General features: G+C 35.9%; 1 protein-coding gene across 14 annotated transcripts in view; it reads right to left on the reverse strand.

The window, feature by feature from the left end:
- Positions 1 to 191: 191 nt before the first annotated feature.
- The window catches only part of LOC139122714 (anoctamin-4-like), an 86,075-nt gene continuing 64,945 nt past the window's right edge, over positions 192 to 21,321 (reverse strand). For all 14 annotated transcript variants that reach the window (XM_070688383.1, XM_070688375.1, XM_070688367.1 and 11 more), the window contains 11 exons: positions 19,023 to 19,187; positions 18,402 to 18,438; positions 17,641 to 17,752; positions 11,518 to 11,572; positions 10,987 to 11,084; positions 10,501 to 10,640; positions 9,463 to 9,615; positions 7,253 to 7,305; positions 6,106 to 6,299; positions 4,653 to 4,758; positions 192 to 4,412 (listed from right to left, as the gene is read on the reverse strand). In XM_070688383.1, the coding sequence (XP_070544484.1) occupies positions 4,257 to 4,412; positions 4,653 to 4,758; positions 6,106 to 6,299; positions 7,253 to 7,305; positions 9,463 to 9,615; positions 10,501 to 10,640; positions 10,987 to 11,084; positions 11,518 to 11,572; positions 17,641 to 17,752; positions 18,402 to 18,438; positions 19,023 to 19,187 (1,269 nt within the window). In that variant the 3' untranslated portion in view covers positions 192 to 4,256. The remainder of the gene's footprint in view (positions 4,413 to 4,652; positions 4,759 to 6,105; positions 6,300 to 7,252; positions 7,306 to 9,462; positions 9,616 to 10,500; positions 10,641 to 10,986; positions 11,085 to 11,517; positions 11,573 to 17,640; positions 17,753 to 18,401; positions 18,439 to 19,022; positions 19,188 to 21,321) is intronic.

The following is a 21,321-nucleotide window of genomic DNA, read 5'->3' on the forward strand; positions in this document are numbered from 1 at the left end:
AGCTGACAGTTCGCGTGTGTACCAATCATTCTATATCCAAATAGAGCATGGTTATTTCATATGTGAACCAACCACATCGCTGTGTTTGCATCATCAATGATGTAATACACATCTTTTGGATTGTATGCCCAAAACTACATACCATAAATAAATCAGGAAATGTCAAAGAAAATTGCAAGATGAGATAAACATTGTATATTTTCAAGACTTTCACATAATATATGTACATTTTATTCAACATATAAAACTTCACCAAATCACAATATATTTAAAACAGAGAAAAATACTTGTATTGACACCTGTGTATGGATGTTTATAGATACATGTATGTGGCTACAGAAGTGTGACTTTTGAAAGTGTAAACTTTGAATGATAGAGTTGTAAGGTGAAAACACTAAATGACTCTGTGTTGTTATAAATATACGGTTAATTATGTATTCATGTAATACTAATGATAATATAGTTAAATTTTGAAATCTAGATAATGGTACAAATTTTTTAATATGAAAATGTAACTATAGACATGAGGATGTGAATTAGCAAGATCAATAAAATCAATGCAATCATGAATTGTAACTTTTGTGTCAGTTGGTTGTTGCCCATTTTGTCCTGTGCACATCATCTACAGTGTGTTAACTCAACCTGCTTGCTTGTCTTTCACTGTTGTTAAATGTTGATAAATGCAATTTGCCTGTAAAAATACATGCCATGTTCTGACCAGGGATGCCCGGTCTTCCAATAAACCTGTAGTAACCTGGAAATAACACTGTAAAAATTTACTGTGTGAATGGATGGAAAAAAGTATTAACAGTAAACTTCTCGAAAAGAAACAGCAATGGGCGCAAGATTTTGCAAATACTTAATATTCGTGTGTTGTATTAAAGAATGTGAACTGTGGTCAAACACTCTGAACTATCATCTCTACTGGTGTTTGAAGGTCAAAGCTCTAAAGTTTGTATGATTGAGTATATAAAGACATTAAAGTGCCATTAGCTGTATCATTTGATTAGTTTTTCACTTTTTTGTTTTTCATTCCCATTTCTCATCCAAAAGCATGTAGAGTTATAGCTACTTGCATTTTAAACAGAGCTGTCCACATTATATTTTCACTATCACATCTTTGTTTGATTGTTTACAGAATTCAAGATGGACAGTGAGGTTGACTTGAGGAATTTCTGATGAATTTCATCCACAGATGATGCTGTATGTAGCTTTTATGGTATTCTTAACTGTTTAATCACAGTATAAATGTCCTAGTCTAGAAAAACAATTAACAGTGACGGGGAGTAAACAACACAGTGTGGTGATGGCAAAGAGATACAGGCATTAATGTAACATTTTTACACTTTTGACTTCACAAAAATTGAAGAATATTTTCAGAGCCTGTCAAAAGTTAGGTTTGAATTTTAAAAACCGTACAAATTTGTATTTTTTATCCTGAAAGACAATGTGTTACATTGTAAGACAATGTGTTATATTGTAATTGATAAGATAATCATTCAGCATGGATGAAGTGTATCAAAATTCATCAATGTCAGAAAAGACAATATCAGACAAGACAAAGTGACAGTGCATCTCTGAAGATAAAGACCATGGATACAATTTCTAAATAACATCCTCTTTTAATGCCACTACAAATATTAAAATGGTTTAACAGTTGACTAAGATAATTTCCTATTTATAACATAGAAACAAATACATTGGATTATTTGCTTTAAAAATCTCTGTTGAGTGTATTCTATAATGTTTCTATAATGTGTCAATTGGTAAAGGCACTACAAGGATCTACCTGAATGTCTTGTATTCCAAAGTGAAAACACAATCTATCGGTTCTGGAATTATAACCTGATGTTTTCTGAATATCTACCTGGTATTTTTGATATTTTTGTACATAACAACCATACGTTTTCTAAGATACCTAATTTTCTGAGACAACAAGCCTGGTTATTTCAAAATCACCCTGTTTTTCCAAAACGGTGATCTTTTAAAATGTGTAATATGTTTGTTCCCTTTCATGTCAGTTAATTAGGGCAATTACAGTTAACACAAAATATTGCAAACCAGCCTTTCATAATGTTCTAATCCAGTGTGGATGAGTCAATTTCCGTTTTGTCATGATTTTATTTGCATATTATTACTAAACTGTCAAAAGCAACCAAGATGTGGTATGTGGTTAACTCATCATGATACAGGAATTATTTGAACATGGCAGTCAAGTTAAAATTAGACATCATATGAGGAAAGCTAAAATTATATTAAATACTAAATATGAAACAAAATTTTAATCAACATTTTACTTAGGATAATGATCGATACATTATGAGTGTACATATTTCGAAAGGAATGCAAAATTCATAATACATGATACATCGATACATCTACTGGCTTGGAAATTATTTACAGCTTAATCACAATAATCGTGACACTTTTAGGATTATCATAAATCCTGGTGCCCGGTAGTTGAAGCTGTTAACACCTCATTCTTCATAGCTGTAGAATAGTCCAATTGATGCGGGTAATTTCATTAATTTAACGGGGAATACCTAAAATTGAGTTTATTGATTCATGTATAAAAATATCTCTGTGAAATACCTAACCCCATACAATATGAAGAAATACACGTACACATTACACAATGAAGATATCAGCCCTACTTGGCAATACTTGGTCACAAGATATCACTTACATTTTATACTGTATCATATTCACTGGGCATTGTTACAAAAAAAAACATTTTCCAGTCTCTGATGATGATAAAAGATGTCACAGGTTTTTAAAAATCATTTGCTGACAAGAAGTCATATTGAAAGACATAAACTGACATGCATAACATCAGTATGGAAAATGTGATTTTTTGTACCAAGTTTTTCAGTGCACCATCCACAGTACAAAATGGATTTGTCATACAAGCATAAAATCAAATATCAAAATCTATTCTAATTTTGTCGTTATAATAATTTTTGCTTATAACAATCTAACTGTCCGTGAACTTGTTCTGTCTTGCAACTGTCTTGCAACTTGGATAGAATATTTTGTTCATGTTACAAAGTGATATCAAGATACACTTGAGTTCAGACAGAAAATTCCTATACATTCCAAATTTTATAATTTACAATGACTTTATAGCCTCATATACAAATATTTGTAACATTAAACAGTAAGGTAGGTTTAAAAAATGTCTCCCATCATTCCATTTACGCTTTACTCTTGAGATCCTATCTGATAACTGCATTCATCTCAAAACCAAAGTGTACAAGTCCAACTACATAATTGAAAATCATGTGGTCAAACTGACATCTGAAATTGTGAAAATACAATCTGCTTTATGGTGTTTGAATTGTGCTACCTGCAAAAGTAACATGAACGTGTTTCAGCAGAGTTTTCTGAATGAAAGCTTTAGTCAGTAGTTTTACTGTATTAATTTCAAGAATTCACACTTGAATATGTAAATACCAGGCAACAAAGCAATGAATACGTAATCACTGGGTGTAAGGTTATGTCTGTTGATTATTCTATAGTAATATTTTAAACAATTCAAATTACAACAGTGTTTGTTTCATTCTAAATTTTGTGGCATTGAGGATAATGATGAAAGGGGGAGCATAGGTGAGTCATTTTAAAATTCAGCCAAATTCTGAAGGAAAGTGGGACTTTTTGATGCAGCCTTCACGTTTTAAAATTTTTGAGGTATCTTTTGTTGTGATACAATCTTTTTTAAAATTTTATTTTCTTTAGAGGTAAATACAGAAATACAGACCAAGAATTTTCTTGTTTTGTTATTCTGATGCAGAAAATGAAATCAGACTTAGAGTGTTATCATACGCTGCCAAAAATCACCATCCATTAGGAACAGAACACATGCAGAAAGTTTAAAATTAGTGCAACAAAATGGATTGATCAAATTTACTGCAAAATGAAATCCAATATTGCTATCATAGATTGCGTTCACACCTTAAACTAGGTGATTACCATGAAACGTAATTACCATATAATGTTATTACCATGAAAAACCATTGAATTGACATGAACCTAGTTTAGGAAATGGCAAACTATGAAAGACTTTGACAGATTTTTCCAGAAGTCTTGTCCTATAGATGCACTTTGCAAAGAAATCACAGATTTCATGTACATATCTATACATAATACTTCTGGAAGAAGATACGTTTCAGAGAGGGCATGGATATATAAAGTGAGGAAAGGCAGGTATTTGATTAGAAATCCAGTAGTTTTCACCATCATTTGACAGTAAAGTCATTTCAAGATTCCTTTTCCTGGTTGGTCTTCTTAACAAGTGCAGCGCGATACAAAGCTTGACGTGCCAGGTAGTTCTCACGTCGGATTTCATCTCTAACCTTCTGAGGAACGTCTGGAATAAGGTAGTCTATCAACCACTTAGACAGGAATACAACATGCTGGAAAATAAAGAACACAACATACCACAAGGTAGTAAGCAAACACGAAAATTTTTGTGCCAATCTTTAAACTGTTTATCCCAATGCCTGGTAAACATGTCCACAATTGATAATGACGAGTTTGGGCCAAACCATTGTGGTAAAAGGGTGGAGGGATCACATAATACTAGCATTGTCATTTTGTGAACTTTTGATCACCTCATTCAAATGCTAATAGTCAATATTTGACCCTGAAATTACCTCAAAGACGATGACAAAGGCTAGTTTTGCTGCCAAGACGTGCCAGTATTGAATGCTGTGTCCATATGGATTTCCAGACCATGGAGGGAGACGATAGTCCTTGTACCTGTCAGGTAAAAGATAAATTAGGAAAGAGGTAAAACTCTTGTTCTCAAATGCTTAATACAGAACGCTCGTAGACTGAGCATTTTATAACGATAAAAAAACCACTTTTGGTTCTTCGCAATTCTGTATTTCAAGCTCACTTTTTATTGCACCTGGAAGGTAAGAACAGCTGATCAATGCGAAATGATGAAAGAACGGAGAGAGACGGTGATATCTTCTACAGATAGATGGTCTGTACTGCACACATCAATATTGTGTTAAACAATTTCAGGGTGGATCAGGTGTCAATGATAGAAAATGCCATACATTATGTATGTGTCAATGATAGAAAATGCCATACATTATGTATGTGTCAATGATAGAAATGCCATACATTATGTATGTGTCAATGATAGAAATGCCATACATTATGTATGTGTCAATGATAGAAATGCCATACATTATGTATGTGTCAATGATAGAAATGCCATACATTATGTATGTGTCAATGATAGAAATGCCATACATTATGTATGTGTCAATGATAGAAATGCCATACATTATGTATGTGTCAATGATAGAAATGCCATACATTATGTATGTGTCAATGATAGAAATGCCATACATTATGTATGTGTCAATGATAGAAAATGCCATACATTATGTATGTGTCAATGATAGAAATGCCATACATTATGTATGTGTCATTTGACAGCAGCATGGATACAAACATTAGGTCAGACAGTTAAAGCCTACTTGGTCAGTAGTGTTCAAGCTAATGTATGAATATGGCAGCAGTGTTTGACTTTCTTCTCACAATATTCACTGTGACTTTGATATTCCATAACTGTGTGAGATACAGTGTGAGATACACTGTGTGCGATACACTGTGTGCGATACACTGTGTGCGATACACTGTGTGAGATACACTGTGTGCGATACACTTTGTGAGATGCATTGTGTGAGATACACTGTGTGAGATACACTGTGTGCGATACACTGTGTGAGATACACTGTGTGCGATACACTGTGTGAGATACACTGTGTGAGATACACTGTGTGAGATACACTGTGTGTGATACACTGTGTGAGATACACTGTGAGGGATACACTGAGATCAGACAAATCTTCACTGCCTCAGGTATGATTCCTCTGTCATAGATTTTCAAAGAAACATGATTTCACCACCAGCGGCATAATTGTTCAGTCTCCTTCAAATCTTCAGTGCCATGTTAAAAATGTATCACAGGAAGAGGAAGAAAATTTTGAAGTGTGGTGCAGACAGCAAAGAATTTGATCGGAATCAAGCAAAATTTTTCCTTAATTACTAAAATTTTTGACTTTGATGTATGATAGGGATCTACTTTACCTGCAAATGTCGACAACTCCCGTTTCAGTCTGTGGCCAGCTCGGATCATTTGGAGCGGTGCCTTCTTGGAAATCACTTGTGTTGAAATAGGACAATGAGTTGTTAACATAGCCTTCCAAGCCACCAGTCTCACTGTATTGGTAGATGTACACCAGTCTTGGTATGAACTCTGATGTCAATGCTATCACCAATGCCTGCAATAAACAGTGCATGGTTATTAAGGTAGTATGTGCCTTGAATGTGAAATACTTTAACTTTGCTCAAACTTTCCTCAATGAAACTTGACATCATTCTCTTACCAAATCAAGAATGACAATCAGTGATCACTGTGTAAAGTTTGGTACTAGAGGAACAAATTACCTAATTACATTCACTGATATTTGAAATTCAAAATGGCTGATTTTCAAAAAACTACGACTGAAAAGTTTTCTCACACCAAGAGCTATAAACTGAGCCCCTACAACTGGTAGATCAGAAAAGAATTGTAAAAGTTTGAGCTGTCCCTGAGGCGCATTCTACCTGAATATGAAAACATGGAGAATTTATGTCACCTTGACACCATTTTGAAACAAATGAAATTAAACTTCCGCATAATTGTTAATTATCTCTGAAATTGGCTTCCCATGACATAGACAGTTCACATCTTGGCTCAGCTTTGTTCTTTGGGTGTTTTAGACGATAAATGTCATTAAATGTTTTCACATATCCTTCATGAGATTAATTGGATCAACCTATTTGCCTGCACAGATTCGAATAACCTTTTTATTTTGTACAGAGTGGTTAGATCCATGTGAGGTGAAATAGGGGTTATTGTACACTTTGTGAGACCTTGGACTATACAGAAGGAAAAACTACAATTCTTAGTTTCTGTCTCCATTTCCTGGTATGATAAACTTTTGCTGAAAAAATCTGATTACTGTTTTATTTCTCACCTTAGTGTCTTGCCATGTTTTTCAAAAACATGTTAAAGTGGGGCCATGAATGTTTCAAGTGATTCAATATTTTCAATCTGGCTATTAAGTTGGAAATAGAAGTACAGATAGCTGTAATACTGCAACGATGGTAAAATATGAAATCTTTCCAAGATGAGGACATTTGACAATGAAGGGAAAGAAAAGACATTGTTTGGAAATGAGTGTGTTCTTACATTTGTGACCACAGCAATTTTTCCTACGCCATCCAAGATACCATACCAGATACCTGAAAACAAGACATATCGGTAAAGGTGATTTTCCAACAAATTTGACATTTTTGTTTGAAAGTTGCCACTTAATTGAGATGCAATGATAATAAACTGTCCACTGTGTTGCTTATTACTACTGTGTTACTGTGAGTGGACAATGTGGGGGCCATACCCATCCAAAGATGGTCCTTCCATATCACATGATGCAAGCTCCAAGCTTGGGGCTTTTTTCCCATGATTCAAATTACATGGGCAACTTCCTGTACTATTTTATCATTTTCGTAAAAAATCGGGTGAGTTATAAATGGTGAAAATAGCTTTTCTGGGGTAAATGACCACAGAGCTACCACATATGTAAAAATCATCCTTGGTGAACTTCCCCTTTAAAATACTTGAAACCAGCCTGTGAGGGCACTAGAACATGTATCTCCCTCTAAAGTACGTCATTAAGGTGGAGCTGCATGTTGCCAACACAGTTTTTTTCAAAGGAATATTTCTCATCTTAGATGACATATTTTTAAAAAGCAGACTCTAAGTTTACTGTAATAGAAATGGTTTACTCGAAGGATGAAGTGGTTGCACATTTGGGGTAAAAAACTTCAATTTTGGTATTAATGATAAAAGTTTATTTAAGTCACAAACTTGACACTGTTTTCTGAAATGTAATATTTCACTTGAAAGAAGAGTATATGAAAGGCAAAATGACTATTTTATTTTGCATTATCTATCCTCATTCTAAAATGGCATGGGTTGAAAGACTGGCACTCGAAAAAAAAGTGAATAAAAACATGATTAGGAAAATTATAATGCCTCTTATTAAAATGTAATAACTTTATTGCCAAACAAAATAGTTGTTTTGTTTTATAGCATTTAAAGAACATAATATGAAAATTTCAGAAAATTTGACCAAGCCAGAATGGAGTTATATTTTTTGGAAATCTTCAATTTGAAAGAAAAGAGAAACTGGAAAGTCGAGTGATTTGCATACATTTGCATAAATTAACACTTCTGTATCATGCAACTTATGACAGCTTGACATTCTAATAGGTGAATCCAACCAATATTTAAATTTTGGGTTAACAAAAATAAAAAATACCGCAATTATACGGTGTCGCTCAAATTTGATCAGAATTGGTACATACCAGTATGGGTACCAAAGATCAACAATAAATGTTGTTTCTATCTGTTCAGTGCAGGAAAATTCTACGTTGATGTTATGACAATGATTTCTGCACAGTACAACCAGAAAAACAACAAGAAATATTTAAACCAGAAAAACAAGAATGACAAAAGTAATTAAGGTCTAAAACTTTAGGTACTGGAGGTCAACTTTAGCAACATGCATAGCAGAAAGGCAGCTAGCCCCCCTTAGTTTGACCATAGATGGTCTTCCTCCCCTCTACTGACGGTCTTCCTCCCCTCTACTGTCTATGGTTTGAGCAGGTCTGTTAATATGTAACAGTTCATAAACAATGACAGGAAATGACTCAAGTCAGTGGAGTAAGCCTGTTTCAAGCCTGTTTCAGAATTTCGCTTTTTCTTACCTCATTTGCACATTTTTGACACTGATGTGTTCACATCTCAACCCCTACATCTACCCGTACACCAAATACTGAGACGGTAGCTTTGGCGGTATGGGAGCCTTTGCGTGTGACGGACATACATCCGCACATACCCACAAATATACAGACGCCACTTAGACTCATCATATAAGCTCTTTTTTGGTATTTATATATAAAACCAAATATGAGCTAATAAAATTTAATAAATATTATCAAAAAAGTGATTTTGGAGCAAACAAGTGATTTTGGAGCAAATATGCTGTGTTGGGTGCAGCGTCCCATTAAATGAAGGATACGATATGTACCTGTACATCACAGATATATGAACCAGAAAGGGCAATAATACATTGTTATTGCCTTCAGGTCAGGTATATCAGCTGTAAAGCCAATAACATATGCTTCTTACCTTTGGGCCAAAAAGACTGTTGGGGTTGGGGGGAAAAAATTCAAAAATTATATAGGATCTACAGAATGAACTGCCCACTTGGTGGGGTGGGTAATTGGGCTTCATGAATTACACACTGGGGTTTGGGAGGGGTTGCCAGGGAATGGAGCTACATGAATTGCCCACTGGGTTGGGAAGGCATGGGTCTGAATAAATTGTTGACTTACCGATATCTTGTGCCCTAGCAGCCATTGGTCTTCTCATCTGAGATGTAAACTTGTAAGCATCCAATCGAATCTCAATAATGTTGTTCAGCAGCGCAAAGAGAGGAGCCAATGAAAACGCAGCCACAAAGAGCGTGACAAATCCAAACTGTAAAACTGTGAACAGAATGAAATGAAATCATAATGCACTGATGATCCAACACAGTCAGTGCAGTAATTTGATCTCTTCTTTGATTGACAATATTTCAGTCACAGTTCAAATGCTTTGATTGTAAACCCTCCTGGCTGTGAAATGTTTTTTCCTAAAAATTCTTGATATTATAACATTTCAGTAAATTTTCTATTATTATTGTGACTGCATTTTACATTTCCTGATGATCATACATTGATCTCATTATTAATACCACAAAAGCAAAACAATTCTTGTTTAAAACTGAAGCTGTTGGATTGGTTGTTTTTCTGGACCTACAACGTAAACAGGTGACAAACAAGAATGGAGCTGTAATGGATATGCTATGCCATGATCCACTGAAAATCTATGACTGACAAATAAAACATTTGTACTGTTCACACATCTCTCTCCAAGTCTTTCATTGCATGAAGGATGCAGGCCATAGCATATGACATTTAAGGTAGTATGCACCTCGAAAGTGAAAGACTTAAACTTTTGCTCAAACTTTCCTTAAGGAATCTTTCAACCATTCTTTTTCAAAATCAAGAATAAAAATCGGGGTCACCGTGCAAATTTTGGTACTACAGAAACAAATAATCCAAGATTTACCGATATTTGAAATTCAAAATGGCCACCATCCCTGTGTAACTCTATGGAGAAAAATAAAATTTTCGAATTTCGAAAAACTAAGCCGGTAAAAAGTTTTCTTACACTAAGAGCTTTAAAATAAATCGCCACAAGAGAATTGTAAAAGTTTGAGAGTCCGAATGTCTGTCCCCGAGGTGCGTTCTACCTTAAATAAGGTGCATTTGTCTTGCAGAATGCTGCAAAATCCCATCCAACCAAACTGTTTGTCACTGATGACCTACCCATTTCTAGATACTCGCTGAAGAGTCCATGTCTGTCTGGAGGTCGAAGGTCATAGTCTTGTTCCCATCGTGTGTACTCATTACCCAGTTGTTTTTCTTTCTGTTTGGCGTCTCTTGAGCTCCACCAGTTCAGAAGTTTTCTAAAGACGAACAGAAAAAATATATTTATGAAATGTACTTGAAACACAACTAATGTACACACAGGTTTATTAATTCACAATAGAGCTATACATAACACTTATTAGGCTTGGAGAGAATATCAGTGTTGAGTTTACTTCATGTCCTAGTTCTGAGTGGAATTTTTTTATGAATCTAATTCATATTTGGAATGATAAATATCAAATCTTTGTATTCTTTACAGACAAAACCAACTCCAGTCTTATGTTATACAAATCATTCACACAGTGAAAGTAATGTGTATGGGGAACATGACATTTTTCTCTGGGGAAAACTTTGTTCAAATCTGGAAGTGACAGAAATACTTACGGTAGTATGATTTCCAGGGCATTATTGTAGGCTTGTTTACCAACCATGATGATTGCAAGCTGTAGACACAGCTCTGGAAGACATCCACCTGGGTCACACTGAAAGAAATAACAAACAAACAAAACCAGGTTAGGTAAATTATGCTGACCAACAATGCTACATTTCTGGTGAAGAGACAATTTCAATATTTAGAAACTCTTAAACAAAATGGTGAAGAAACATGAATAAGTGTTACTGATCTCCATCAAAGTTCCTGATATTTATTTGAAAAAAAGATGATGATACCCTATGAAATAAGCTCTAGATTCTATAGAGTTTGTAGCTTATGAACATTAGGTCAATATTTATAGAAGTTCTAAAGAGTTTTGGTCCCACTTTTCTGTGGAGCATTTTCTGCGGGGGATAGTTACACACTAGTGAGAAATTTCACCGTACATTACATGAAAACTATATATTGATATTGTGCAAGGCTTTGATTCATTTACTACTCCAGATTACAAAACTCCATGGAAGAAGAATCGTTTCTCTCACCTCTTCCACTCTGAGTCCAAAGATTGTGTCATAGTCTCCTGGATATCCATTTTTACTGAAAAGAAAATTGACAGAGTTATTCACAGTTATTCCATCACAAATACTGGTATTTGACCAATAACACTATATTTGCATGCATGTGTTTGTATGAAACTAAATATTGTCTGCTTTAAATTGAAATTTCTACAATGCTGTTTTATGCTAGGGACAACTGTTAGACTGCAGCTGCATAGTACGGGGAAAAAATTACAAATATTTGGACTGACAATTATACAATCATGTATCTTTTACTCTATGTGTCTTCTTCATACATTGTTGTCAGGAGTAGGATGGTCAGGAAACAATTTGAAAGAGTGTACATGAGTGTATTTATATGAGTGTTGTTACGTGCAGAGAAAACGAACAAAGGGTGAACTCAGCAGTTAACGTTTAAACAAAATTTATTACGAAAAAAAAACTAATTGCTAAGTCAGGGATAGAGTACAAGCTTTAAAAGTGTACAGACTACTTATCTCAGCTGGGACGGCAAAGCTCCAGTCTCAGAGTTGTAACAGTCAGTTGAATGAATGAACAGTCCTTGCAGGCTTGCAGCTGCACAAAGTCCACAGTATAAATCCAGCGTTGACAGTGAAGGTCTTGAAAAGTCTTGAGAATGACTACTGCTGGAGTTTATAGTAACACACAAGAGACACGATCCCAAAAGTCTGACTGGAAGCTGTGCACGTCCCTTTTATAAAGGCATATAAGAACAATCTAGAACTTTTATTGACATGCTAATTACTGTTCTAAAATTATCTCCCTTACACAACTAATCAACTTTCCAGAACATTCCAAACATGACTAATTGAATTCAAGGTTGTGAGGTCATCAAGGGCAGTGACCTTGAGAATGTTCTAGACTAATTGAACTCAGGTCATGATGAGTGTGGGGGAAATGACCTACATAACACACCCCCTCTTCAAAAAAAGAAAATTTTTCAAAGAAAAATCTTTCTTTTACAAATGTAATCTTGAAAAGGATTTAAGTACTCAAATTTTGTTTTACTCTAAAGTAAAGTTTCTTGAAAGTGAACAACAATAAAATTTCTTGAAAGTGAACAACAATAAACTCTAAATACGAGAGAGACAGTCTGCAATTAAATTGTCTCTGCCTTTGATATGTCTAATGTCAAGATTAAACTCCTGTAACATTAAACTCCATCTTAGCAATCTCTGATTTTTGCCTTTAAATTTCTGTAGAAATACAAGAGGGTTGTGATCAATATAAACCACTATTGGCTGATTGAAGAAGTAACATAAACTTCAAAATGCTGTAAAGCTAATATCAAAGATAAACACTCTTTTTCAATTGTAGAGTAGTTTCTCTGGGATTTGTTAAATTTGTGTGAAAAGTAGCAAACAGGATGTCCCATGACTATCTTCTTGCAATTTGTTGTTGGAAAACTTGAAATGGCACTGAATTTGGCATAAAGTATGCACGGCAAAGCCCGGTTATTTTTATTGAGTTCGATGAAGTCATTGTTCGGCAAATACTTGGCTTCCTCCTGGAGATATTCCGCTTTCGCAGGATTCAGTCCGTCTGGATGTTGTTCCTCTGGATTACTGTCGCAGACATCTTCGTTGTGATAGGTGATGCTTGTCTTCGTTGGAACATCTTGAAACAGGTGTTTATATTCATGGAGAAGTTCTTTCACCTGTTGTTGTTGTTCTGGCTGGAGGTGTGCCAACTTTGTAGACTCCAGCTTCTCAAGGATTTCTGAGTTCTGAAGCTTGACCGAGCCCAGCTTTGAATTTAGAGTATTTTCACTCAAGACAGTTTCAGTATCACTATCTTCATAATGGCCAGAACTGACGGTACTGACAGGCTGAGTTATAGTAGGATTATCCCTATCCAAATATGGCTTAAGCATATTTATGTGACATAGCTGTTTTTGTTTTCGCCTGTCAGGTGTTATTATGATGTAATTTAAATCACTCAATTTCTTATCAATTAGATATGGCCCAAAGTAACGAGCATGGAGTGGTTTGCCAGGAATTGGAAGTAGAACAAGAACCTTTTGACCTAGTTCAAACTTCCGTTTTGAGGTGCTTTTATCATATTTGTGTTTTCATTGACTGCTGAGATGACTCAAGATTTTCTCTGGCTAATTCACATGCTTTAGAGAGTTTTGTACGAAAATCTGACACATATTGCAAAATATTCAGACAATCATCATCGTCTGATAGGAATTTCTCTTTAACGAGCTTAAGTGGGCCACGGACTGTATGTCCAAATACAAGCTCAAATGGGCTAAAACCAAGAGACTCTTGAATTGACTCTCTAACAGCAAAGAGCAGAAAATGAATTCCTTCATCCCACTGCTTCTCTGTGTCAAAACAGTAAGTCCTAATCATGTTTTTCAAAGTTTGATGAAATCGCTCAAGAGCACCCTGACTTTCTGGATGATAGGCGGATGACCTATACTGTTTAATGCCTAGCTGATCCATTACTTGTTGAAAAATACCAGACATAAAGTTGGAGCCTTGATCGGACTGGACACATTTAGGGAGGCCGAATAAAGTGAAAAAATTTGACTAAAGCTCTCACTATAGTCTTTGTCTTTATATTTCTCAGTGGTATGGCTTCTGGGAACCGGGTTGATGTACACATTATTGTCAGCATGTACTCATTTCCTGATCTTGTTTTGGTAAGGGCCCAACACAGTCTATTAGAATCCTACTAAATGGTTCTTGAAATGCAGGAATTGGCTGTAAAGGGGCCTTTGGAATGGTCTGATTCGGCTTTCCTACCATTTGACATGTGTGACAAGTTTTACAGAAATGTGTTACATCCTGCCTGAGATTAGGCCAATAAAAGTGACTGAGAATTTTATGATAAGTTTTCCTTACTCCCAAATGACCAGCCCAGGGGGTTTCATGGGCCAGGCGCAATATTTCAGCATGGTAGGGCTTTGGAACCACAATTTGATGTTTTATAGCCCAATCGTCATCAACCAAAACATCTGGAGGTCTCCATTACGCATGAGAATACCAGACTTTGTATAATAGGAAACAGAGCTATCTGAAGTTTTACCTTCATCATCTACCCTGTCAAACAAAGACAAAATATCTGGGTCTTTGTGTTGTTCTGCAATGAGATTTGATCTAGAAAATGTCTGACTTTGGTCAGCAGAAGTTTTACTGGAAGTTTCAAATCCACGAGGGATAACGGAATGATCCGTGTCAAACACCTGACTGAGAAAGGTGTCATTTAAGTCAACATCTGTGACATTATTTTTGAGAGTATTTTGATTCTCGGAAGTTTTCTTTGACATGGCTCGAGTAATGGCACATGAAGGAAATAAATCGGGTATCTCTTGTTCAATTGGCTCTGGATCCTGATCTAAACTAGGATTATCAGTCACAAGTGGATTAGTAATGACCTTGTCCCCAGCAAGGTCGTTTCCAAGAAGAAGGTGAATCCCTTCAAAAGGCAAAAAAGGCCTAATACCTAAAGCCACAGGTCCAGAAACAAAGTCCGAAGACAAATAGACATTATGGAGAGGAACAGGAATGTAGTCATTACAATCTACCCCCTTAATAAGAACTTTAGAACCTGAAAATGACTTTTCAGAAAACGGCAGGGTATCTGCCAACAAAAGAGACTGGGAAGCCCCGGTATCTCTTAAAATTTTGACAGGGGTAGCGGAAGAGAAATCACTAGAAAGTGATATAAAACCATTATGAATAAATGGCTCGAAAATACCCATAATGCTATCTTGAGAAGAATTGACCTTGACCTCATTAATTGGGGATGAGAGGGGTTTAACCTCAGAAAATGTGTTGCACACATTATTAGACTCTAATTGAGTTGATGAAGAAATAAAGCCGGTTGGCTTAGATCCACTTTGACCACTTTGACCTTCACGTTTTCTTTTCAATTTGAAACACTCTGACATTAAATGGCCGTCTTTCTTACAATAATTACAAGAAAGTGTACCAAACTGTTTGTCAGAAGGAGATTGAGACTTGGGATCTGATGATGTGGAGTGTTACTTGAACTCTGTGAACTGTTGTCATTGATTTTCTACTCTCCTTTGAAAAATTCTTGGATGAAAAGGAGGAGTTAAATTTACCTGCATTGTTTCTGTATGAAAAGGACTGGGATGGTTTGCTGAGAAATGAAGATTTGTGGGTCAATGAATAATCATCGGCCAAACGTGCAGCAACCTCTAATGTATCTGCCTTTTGTTCATTGATAAACGTCTTGATGTCACTCCGGATGCACCTTTTAAATTCCTCAATCAAAACAAGCTGTCGTAATTTGTCATAATCTGACTGACCTTTTCAGAAGAACACCAGCGATCAAACAGTTGTTCTTTTGTTCGAGCAAATTCAACATAAGTTTGATCCTTCACCTTCTCACAATCCCTAAATTTCTGACGGTAAGCTTCAGGCACCAACTCATAGCCTTGAGAATAATTCCTTCACAGAATCATAATTTGAAGCCTGCTCTACTGACAACTGAATGTAAATTTCTCTGGCTTTACCCACCAAAGCACTCTGCAAAAGCATAGACCAGGACTCCTTAGGCCAATTCAGACTCTGAGCAATTTTCTCAAAATGAAGGAAATATTTATCAACATCCTTTTCTTGGAAAGGGGGAACTAACCTGAAATGCTTAGTGATGTCAAACTTGTCTGAAGGGAAGAATTTTCCTGATTGTCCAAGCTCTAAACGTCTCATTTCTAACTGTAGTCGATGTTCTTCCAATTCTCTCTCCTTTTCTCTCTGTCTTTCTTCCATTTGTAATTCTTTGTCTTTCATTTGTAATTCTTTGTCTTTCATTTGTAATTTTTCCTGCCTTTCCCTTTCTTCCATTTGCAATTTTTCCTTTTCTAATTCCAATTTCTTAAGCTCCAAATCTGCCTGTATTTCTAATTCTAATTTTTTGAGTTCGAAGGAAGACTCAGGCTCATAATCTTTTAAGGCAGACTCCTCAAAATGGCCAGAATTAACTAAATGTTTTGCAATCTTGAACTGAATTTCTCGCTTGCGCATAGATCTTTTGACATCTACTTTAAGGAAATTTGCCAGTGCTATGAGGTTGTCTTTTCTGAGGGAATTAAATGTGTCCTGATCAAGGTCATCCATAAATTCGTCTGGCTGAATTCCGCCATGATTGAATTTCGCTGAGTTCACAGTATACAGTAGTTTTGAAAAGGCTGTCAAAATGTTGTCAAACGGCTCAAAATATTCGTACTCCCGGACGAGCCCCCAATTTGTTACGTGCAGAGAAAACGAACAAAAGGGTGAACTCAGCAGTTAACGTTTAAACAAAATTTATTACGAAAAAAAAAACTAATTGCTAAGTCAGGGATAGAGTACAAGCTTTAAAAGTGTACAGACTACTTATCTCAGCTGGGACGGCAAAGCTCCAGTCTCAGAGTTGTAACAGTCAGTTGAATGAATGAACAGTCCTTGCAGGCTTGCAGCTGCACAAAGTCCACAGTATAAATCCAGCGTTGACAGTGAAGGTCTTGAAAAGTCTTGAGAATGACTACTGCTGGAGTTTATAGTAACACACAAGAGACACGATCCCAAAAGTCTGACTGGAAGCTGTGCACGTCCCTTTTATAAAGGCATATAAGAACAATCTAGAACTTTTATTGACATGCTAATTACTGTTCTAAAATTATCTCCCTTACACAACTAATCAACTTTCCAGAACATTCCAAACATGACTAATTGAATTCAAGGTTGTGAGGTCATCAAGGGCAGTGACCTTGAGAATGTTCTAGACTAATTGAACTCAGGTCATGATGAGTGTGGGGGAAATGACCTACATATGAATGTATGTATAGAAAGTCAAATTTTCATGTAGGAGTATGGAGAGAGAGAGAGAGAGAGAGAGAGAGAGAGAGAGAGAGAGAGAGAGAGAGATAGACTATGTCTGTGCGTGTGTGCCCTTTCGTGTCAAAGATTCCAAAACTCTTTGAATCAGCTTAGGAATTTCTTGAAACTTCTCTGACTGAGCTCTGTACTGAAATATGTAACTTGTACAATTTTGTAAAGTCTGAGTAAAATATGGGTCAGTGGTGTACCAACTTGGCTAAGAGGACTAGAGAGGAAGGGTACTACTTACGGTCCTTTCAAGAATGCAATGTAAAATATTGATGTATAGTAGTTGACAAAACTGAAGAGGTACATCTTGAAAGTAAAACTGTCTTCCCACATGGTCTCAGTACGATGCATTTCTGTGAAAAAAAACAAAGAAATAATTTCATCTCATATCTTGTTTTCTATATCCACCAACATCATTGCAAATGATGAGTGTAGATAATGTGATGAACAAAGGTGTAACACTGTACGTCTTGTTTAACAACAGATTTGAGATAATAATATTTCACAGGTGATTTGTTACCGATAGATCCTAACTTCCTAAGAGAAAAGCCTGCTGGCTTCTATGGCCACAAAGAGTTATGGGGTAATATGCAGTTTACATTGGCAATCAAAGACATACTGGGTTAACATCACAGCTACCAGCTACATTATTTCACAACGGAATATTTTGTTGTAGTTGTGTATGTTATTTGCATAACTATCAGAACTATTCCATTAGTCTGAAGAACATCTTTGAATATCATGACAGAAATTGTTCAAAATGGTTACTGGTCACATTTGTACACACTGAAAGAAGTTAACCTGATTGGTCAATATCATGTCACATGATACAGCAGCATTCTTATTTTTAGCTTTACTGGAAGTCAATCACATAGAACTGCTTTGAGTCTTAGTTTTTCCATACGACAGTGCTGACCTTTCAAATCAGTCAAAAAAGTTTCTTAAAACGTGAATGGTAGTTCAAAATAGACTTGTCAACTCTGGTTGACAAAAATGACTCACCCAGGTCAGTCAGCCATACTGCAATCTTCTCATAGATCTATGGACAGAAACACAGTCTAAGTATCACAACATGAGACAGATTGTGTAATGCTATACTTGGAACACAAGACAGACAGATTTCTGTTTAACGGCAAGTCTAAATGGTTGCTTTATCAATTTTTAATTTTTAGAATGCAATATGCGCATTACAACGGAAACTGCACCGCTTCATAGTGTATTAACAAAGTTTTAGTTGTGAGAACTGCTCTGAGAATCAAAAAGCAAAGTTAAGTTGCTTTATGAATTTTTTAACGTATTCTGATCCAAATACTGCCTTACTATGGAAATTCATTGATTTATAATTGCTTATATCATGAGCTATTTTATTTGTCAATTCTTTACCAGGGTCCATGAAAATGAGAAATGGTAACTTAGCTGTTATAGGGCTGTTCCATTATAAGAATATTGACAGAGATACTTGTAGCCATGTTTATTTTTACTCTTTGTAATGGTACAGTATAGGCACATACATGTAGCAGTTATAATGCAATGGTTATTGTTAAAACACACGATTCAGTAGGTAACGCTACATGATTTAAAATGTTATACCAGTAACGTAATAAAAGATATCTGTAAACTCACCCTGTTGAGAATAAGAATTAGAACCAAATTGATGCATGATGCAGTGACGGTTGTGATGAGAGACGAGTATGTGCTGGCAAAGTCATCACCAGTTGATGCAATGGCCGCTGATACTGCTATACGGTAGACGACAACTCCCAAGACACATGCTAACACCAGCAGGATCTGAAATGGAATATGAATCAATCCTGAGCTTTGACGGAACAAGTGTTGCACAGAGTACCAATGATGCTTTGAAATATTGAATATCACAAAATTAAACAATGGGACTACAAATGTACAATGTTCAGTATATAGTGATATATGTGCTACGACATCATAAGAACACTTCCCCAACGCTATGAGATCATTGTTAGATACAATGTTAGTTTTTGATTGGCTTTTACCATAACTTGATCATTTTAATATTTTTGTTAGGAATGGTAAACCCAAAATTTTACTAGGGATGCCCTCAGTATATCAATGCAGTCCTATCAGAGGATCATAGCAATGTTACCAGGGTTCCCATGCATACTGAGGTCACAAAACTTTTGCCAAAACACTTCAAATTTTAGTGATTTTATATTTTTTACCATTCATCACCCTGTTTTAGTTTAACCCTTTCACCATCATACTTTGGCCCAACCCAATTGTTATCAATTGTGATTTTTTCACCCATTTTATACCAGTAAATGTGATGAACAGATTAATTCATAGTTTCAGATATCATACATCATCATACACAGACCTGTACACTTGGAACAAATGAGGCAAAGTTTATTTATCATCCTTTAATTCTTGTCAGATAAGTTTCCAAATTTGTGATAATGCATTGTGATTTACATAAAATAACTGTAAAAATTTATCGTTGAGGATTTAGTATGCGCCTCGAAACTGAAAGACAAAGTTATTCCTACAGGAAACTTAAACCATTCCTTTTTGAAATCAAGAGAAAAAAATTTGGTGTCATTGTGCAAAATTTTGTAACAGATAACCCAATACCCAATATTTACCGACTTTAAATTCAAAATGGCCGCCATCTCTGTATTAACTTTATCACATTTTTGATTTTCATAAATGTAAACTTTGAAATGTTTATTTATTCAATGAGGTTCCAAATGAGCCATTATTACAAGTGGTAGAACAAAAGAATTTACTTGTACTGTAAGAACATTATAGTTTGAATATCTGTCCCCTGGGCGCATTCTACCAAACTTTACAAAAATGTTAAGATAACAGTTTTGAAATAAGATGTAAATGGGGTAAATATGACAGTCTAAACTATGGTCTACTTGTACTTAATAATGAAATTATACAACTCTGTATCATTAGTTCCAGAGACCAGCTCTGGAACTGTTAGTTTTTGCTCACTTTCTTTTTTTCTTTCTTTCTTTCTTTCTTTCTTTCTCTATTTCCGGTATTACTACCATAGAACATGGTATACACAAATTTTACCTTAATTACCCAGAATGCATTGGACACGCTTATGACGTCATCACTCAGCTCGGACGGGTTTTACGGGCATTTCTTGTGTGTTTATTTATTTATTTTTTATTTTGCATTGCTCAACTATCATATTGCGTTCAGCTATTAATAATTCTAGCTTTCTTACGCTTTGTTTTTTGTTGCTTTTTGATTTTATTTTTCTCTAAATACTCGCCGTGCGTGGCGCTATACTGTTTTGCCAGAATGCTAATGAGATAACAATGGCGGCGGTACGATCGCTTCGCTCGCATAGAGAGAGAAAAGTAGGCTTTCCGTAAGTTTACAAGCATGGCTGGGCACCTCGTGTACCTAGGCGAAGTGGGTGTGCTCGAAAACGAAGATCAATGCAAAATTTGGATTCAAATTCGGCTGTTTTGGCAGAGAAACTGCCCGCCGTATTTCTGAGGAGCCGAGGCCGTTTAACGCTGGTAACACAGCCCTGCCATGCTAGGCATTCATCTGTTCATAGTGAACTGTCTGTCACCGCACCGGCATGCGTTGGCTGCACGTAAAAGCAACTCAACTTTCCAAGATCAAACGGTCAGTATCTTGTGAAAACAGCGATATAGCAATGAAAATTGTTTTAGTCTGTGCTTTTAATCAAATGAAAATGCATGTGGCCTGAGTTTTCAATTTCAACGGCCGAGGTCCGATGTTTCCTCTCGTCTGATCATCGTCGTAAATCACGCGCCTCTTTACGGCAACAACTCAGCGCTACCCGTCAAGCGATTGATTTTTGCGTAGGTCAGCGGAGCGAAAATTATTGCTCTGGCTCGCGAGAATGTCGTCTGATATACATTTCCGTGCGTTGTCGCCCCCGTATGTATCTGTTGCG

The sequence above is a fragment of the Ptychodera flava genome, chromosome 2 (genome assembly GCF_041260155.1).
Source record: "Ptychodera flava strain L36383 chromosome 2, AS_Pfla_20210202, whole genome shotgun sequence".
In the NCBI taxonomy this organism is placed as follows: domain Eukaryota; kingdom Metazoa; phylum Hemichordata; class Enteropneusta; family Ptychoderidae; genus Ptychodera; species Ptychodera flava.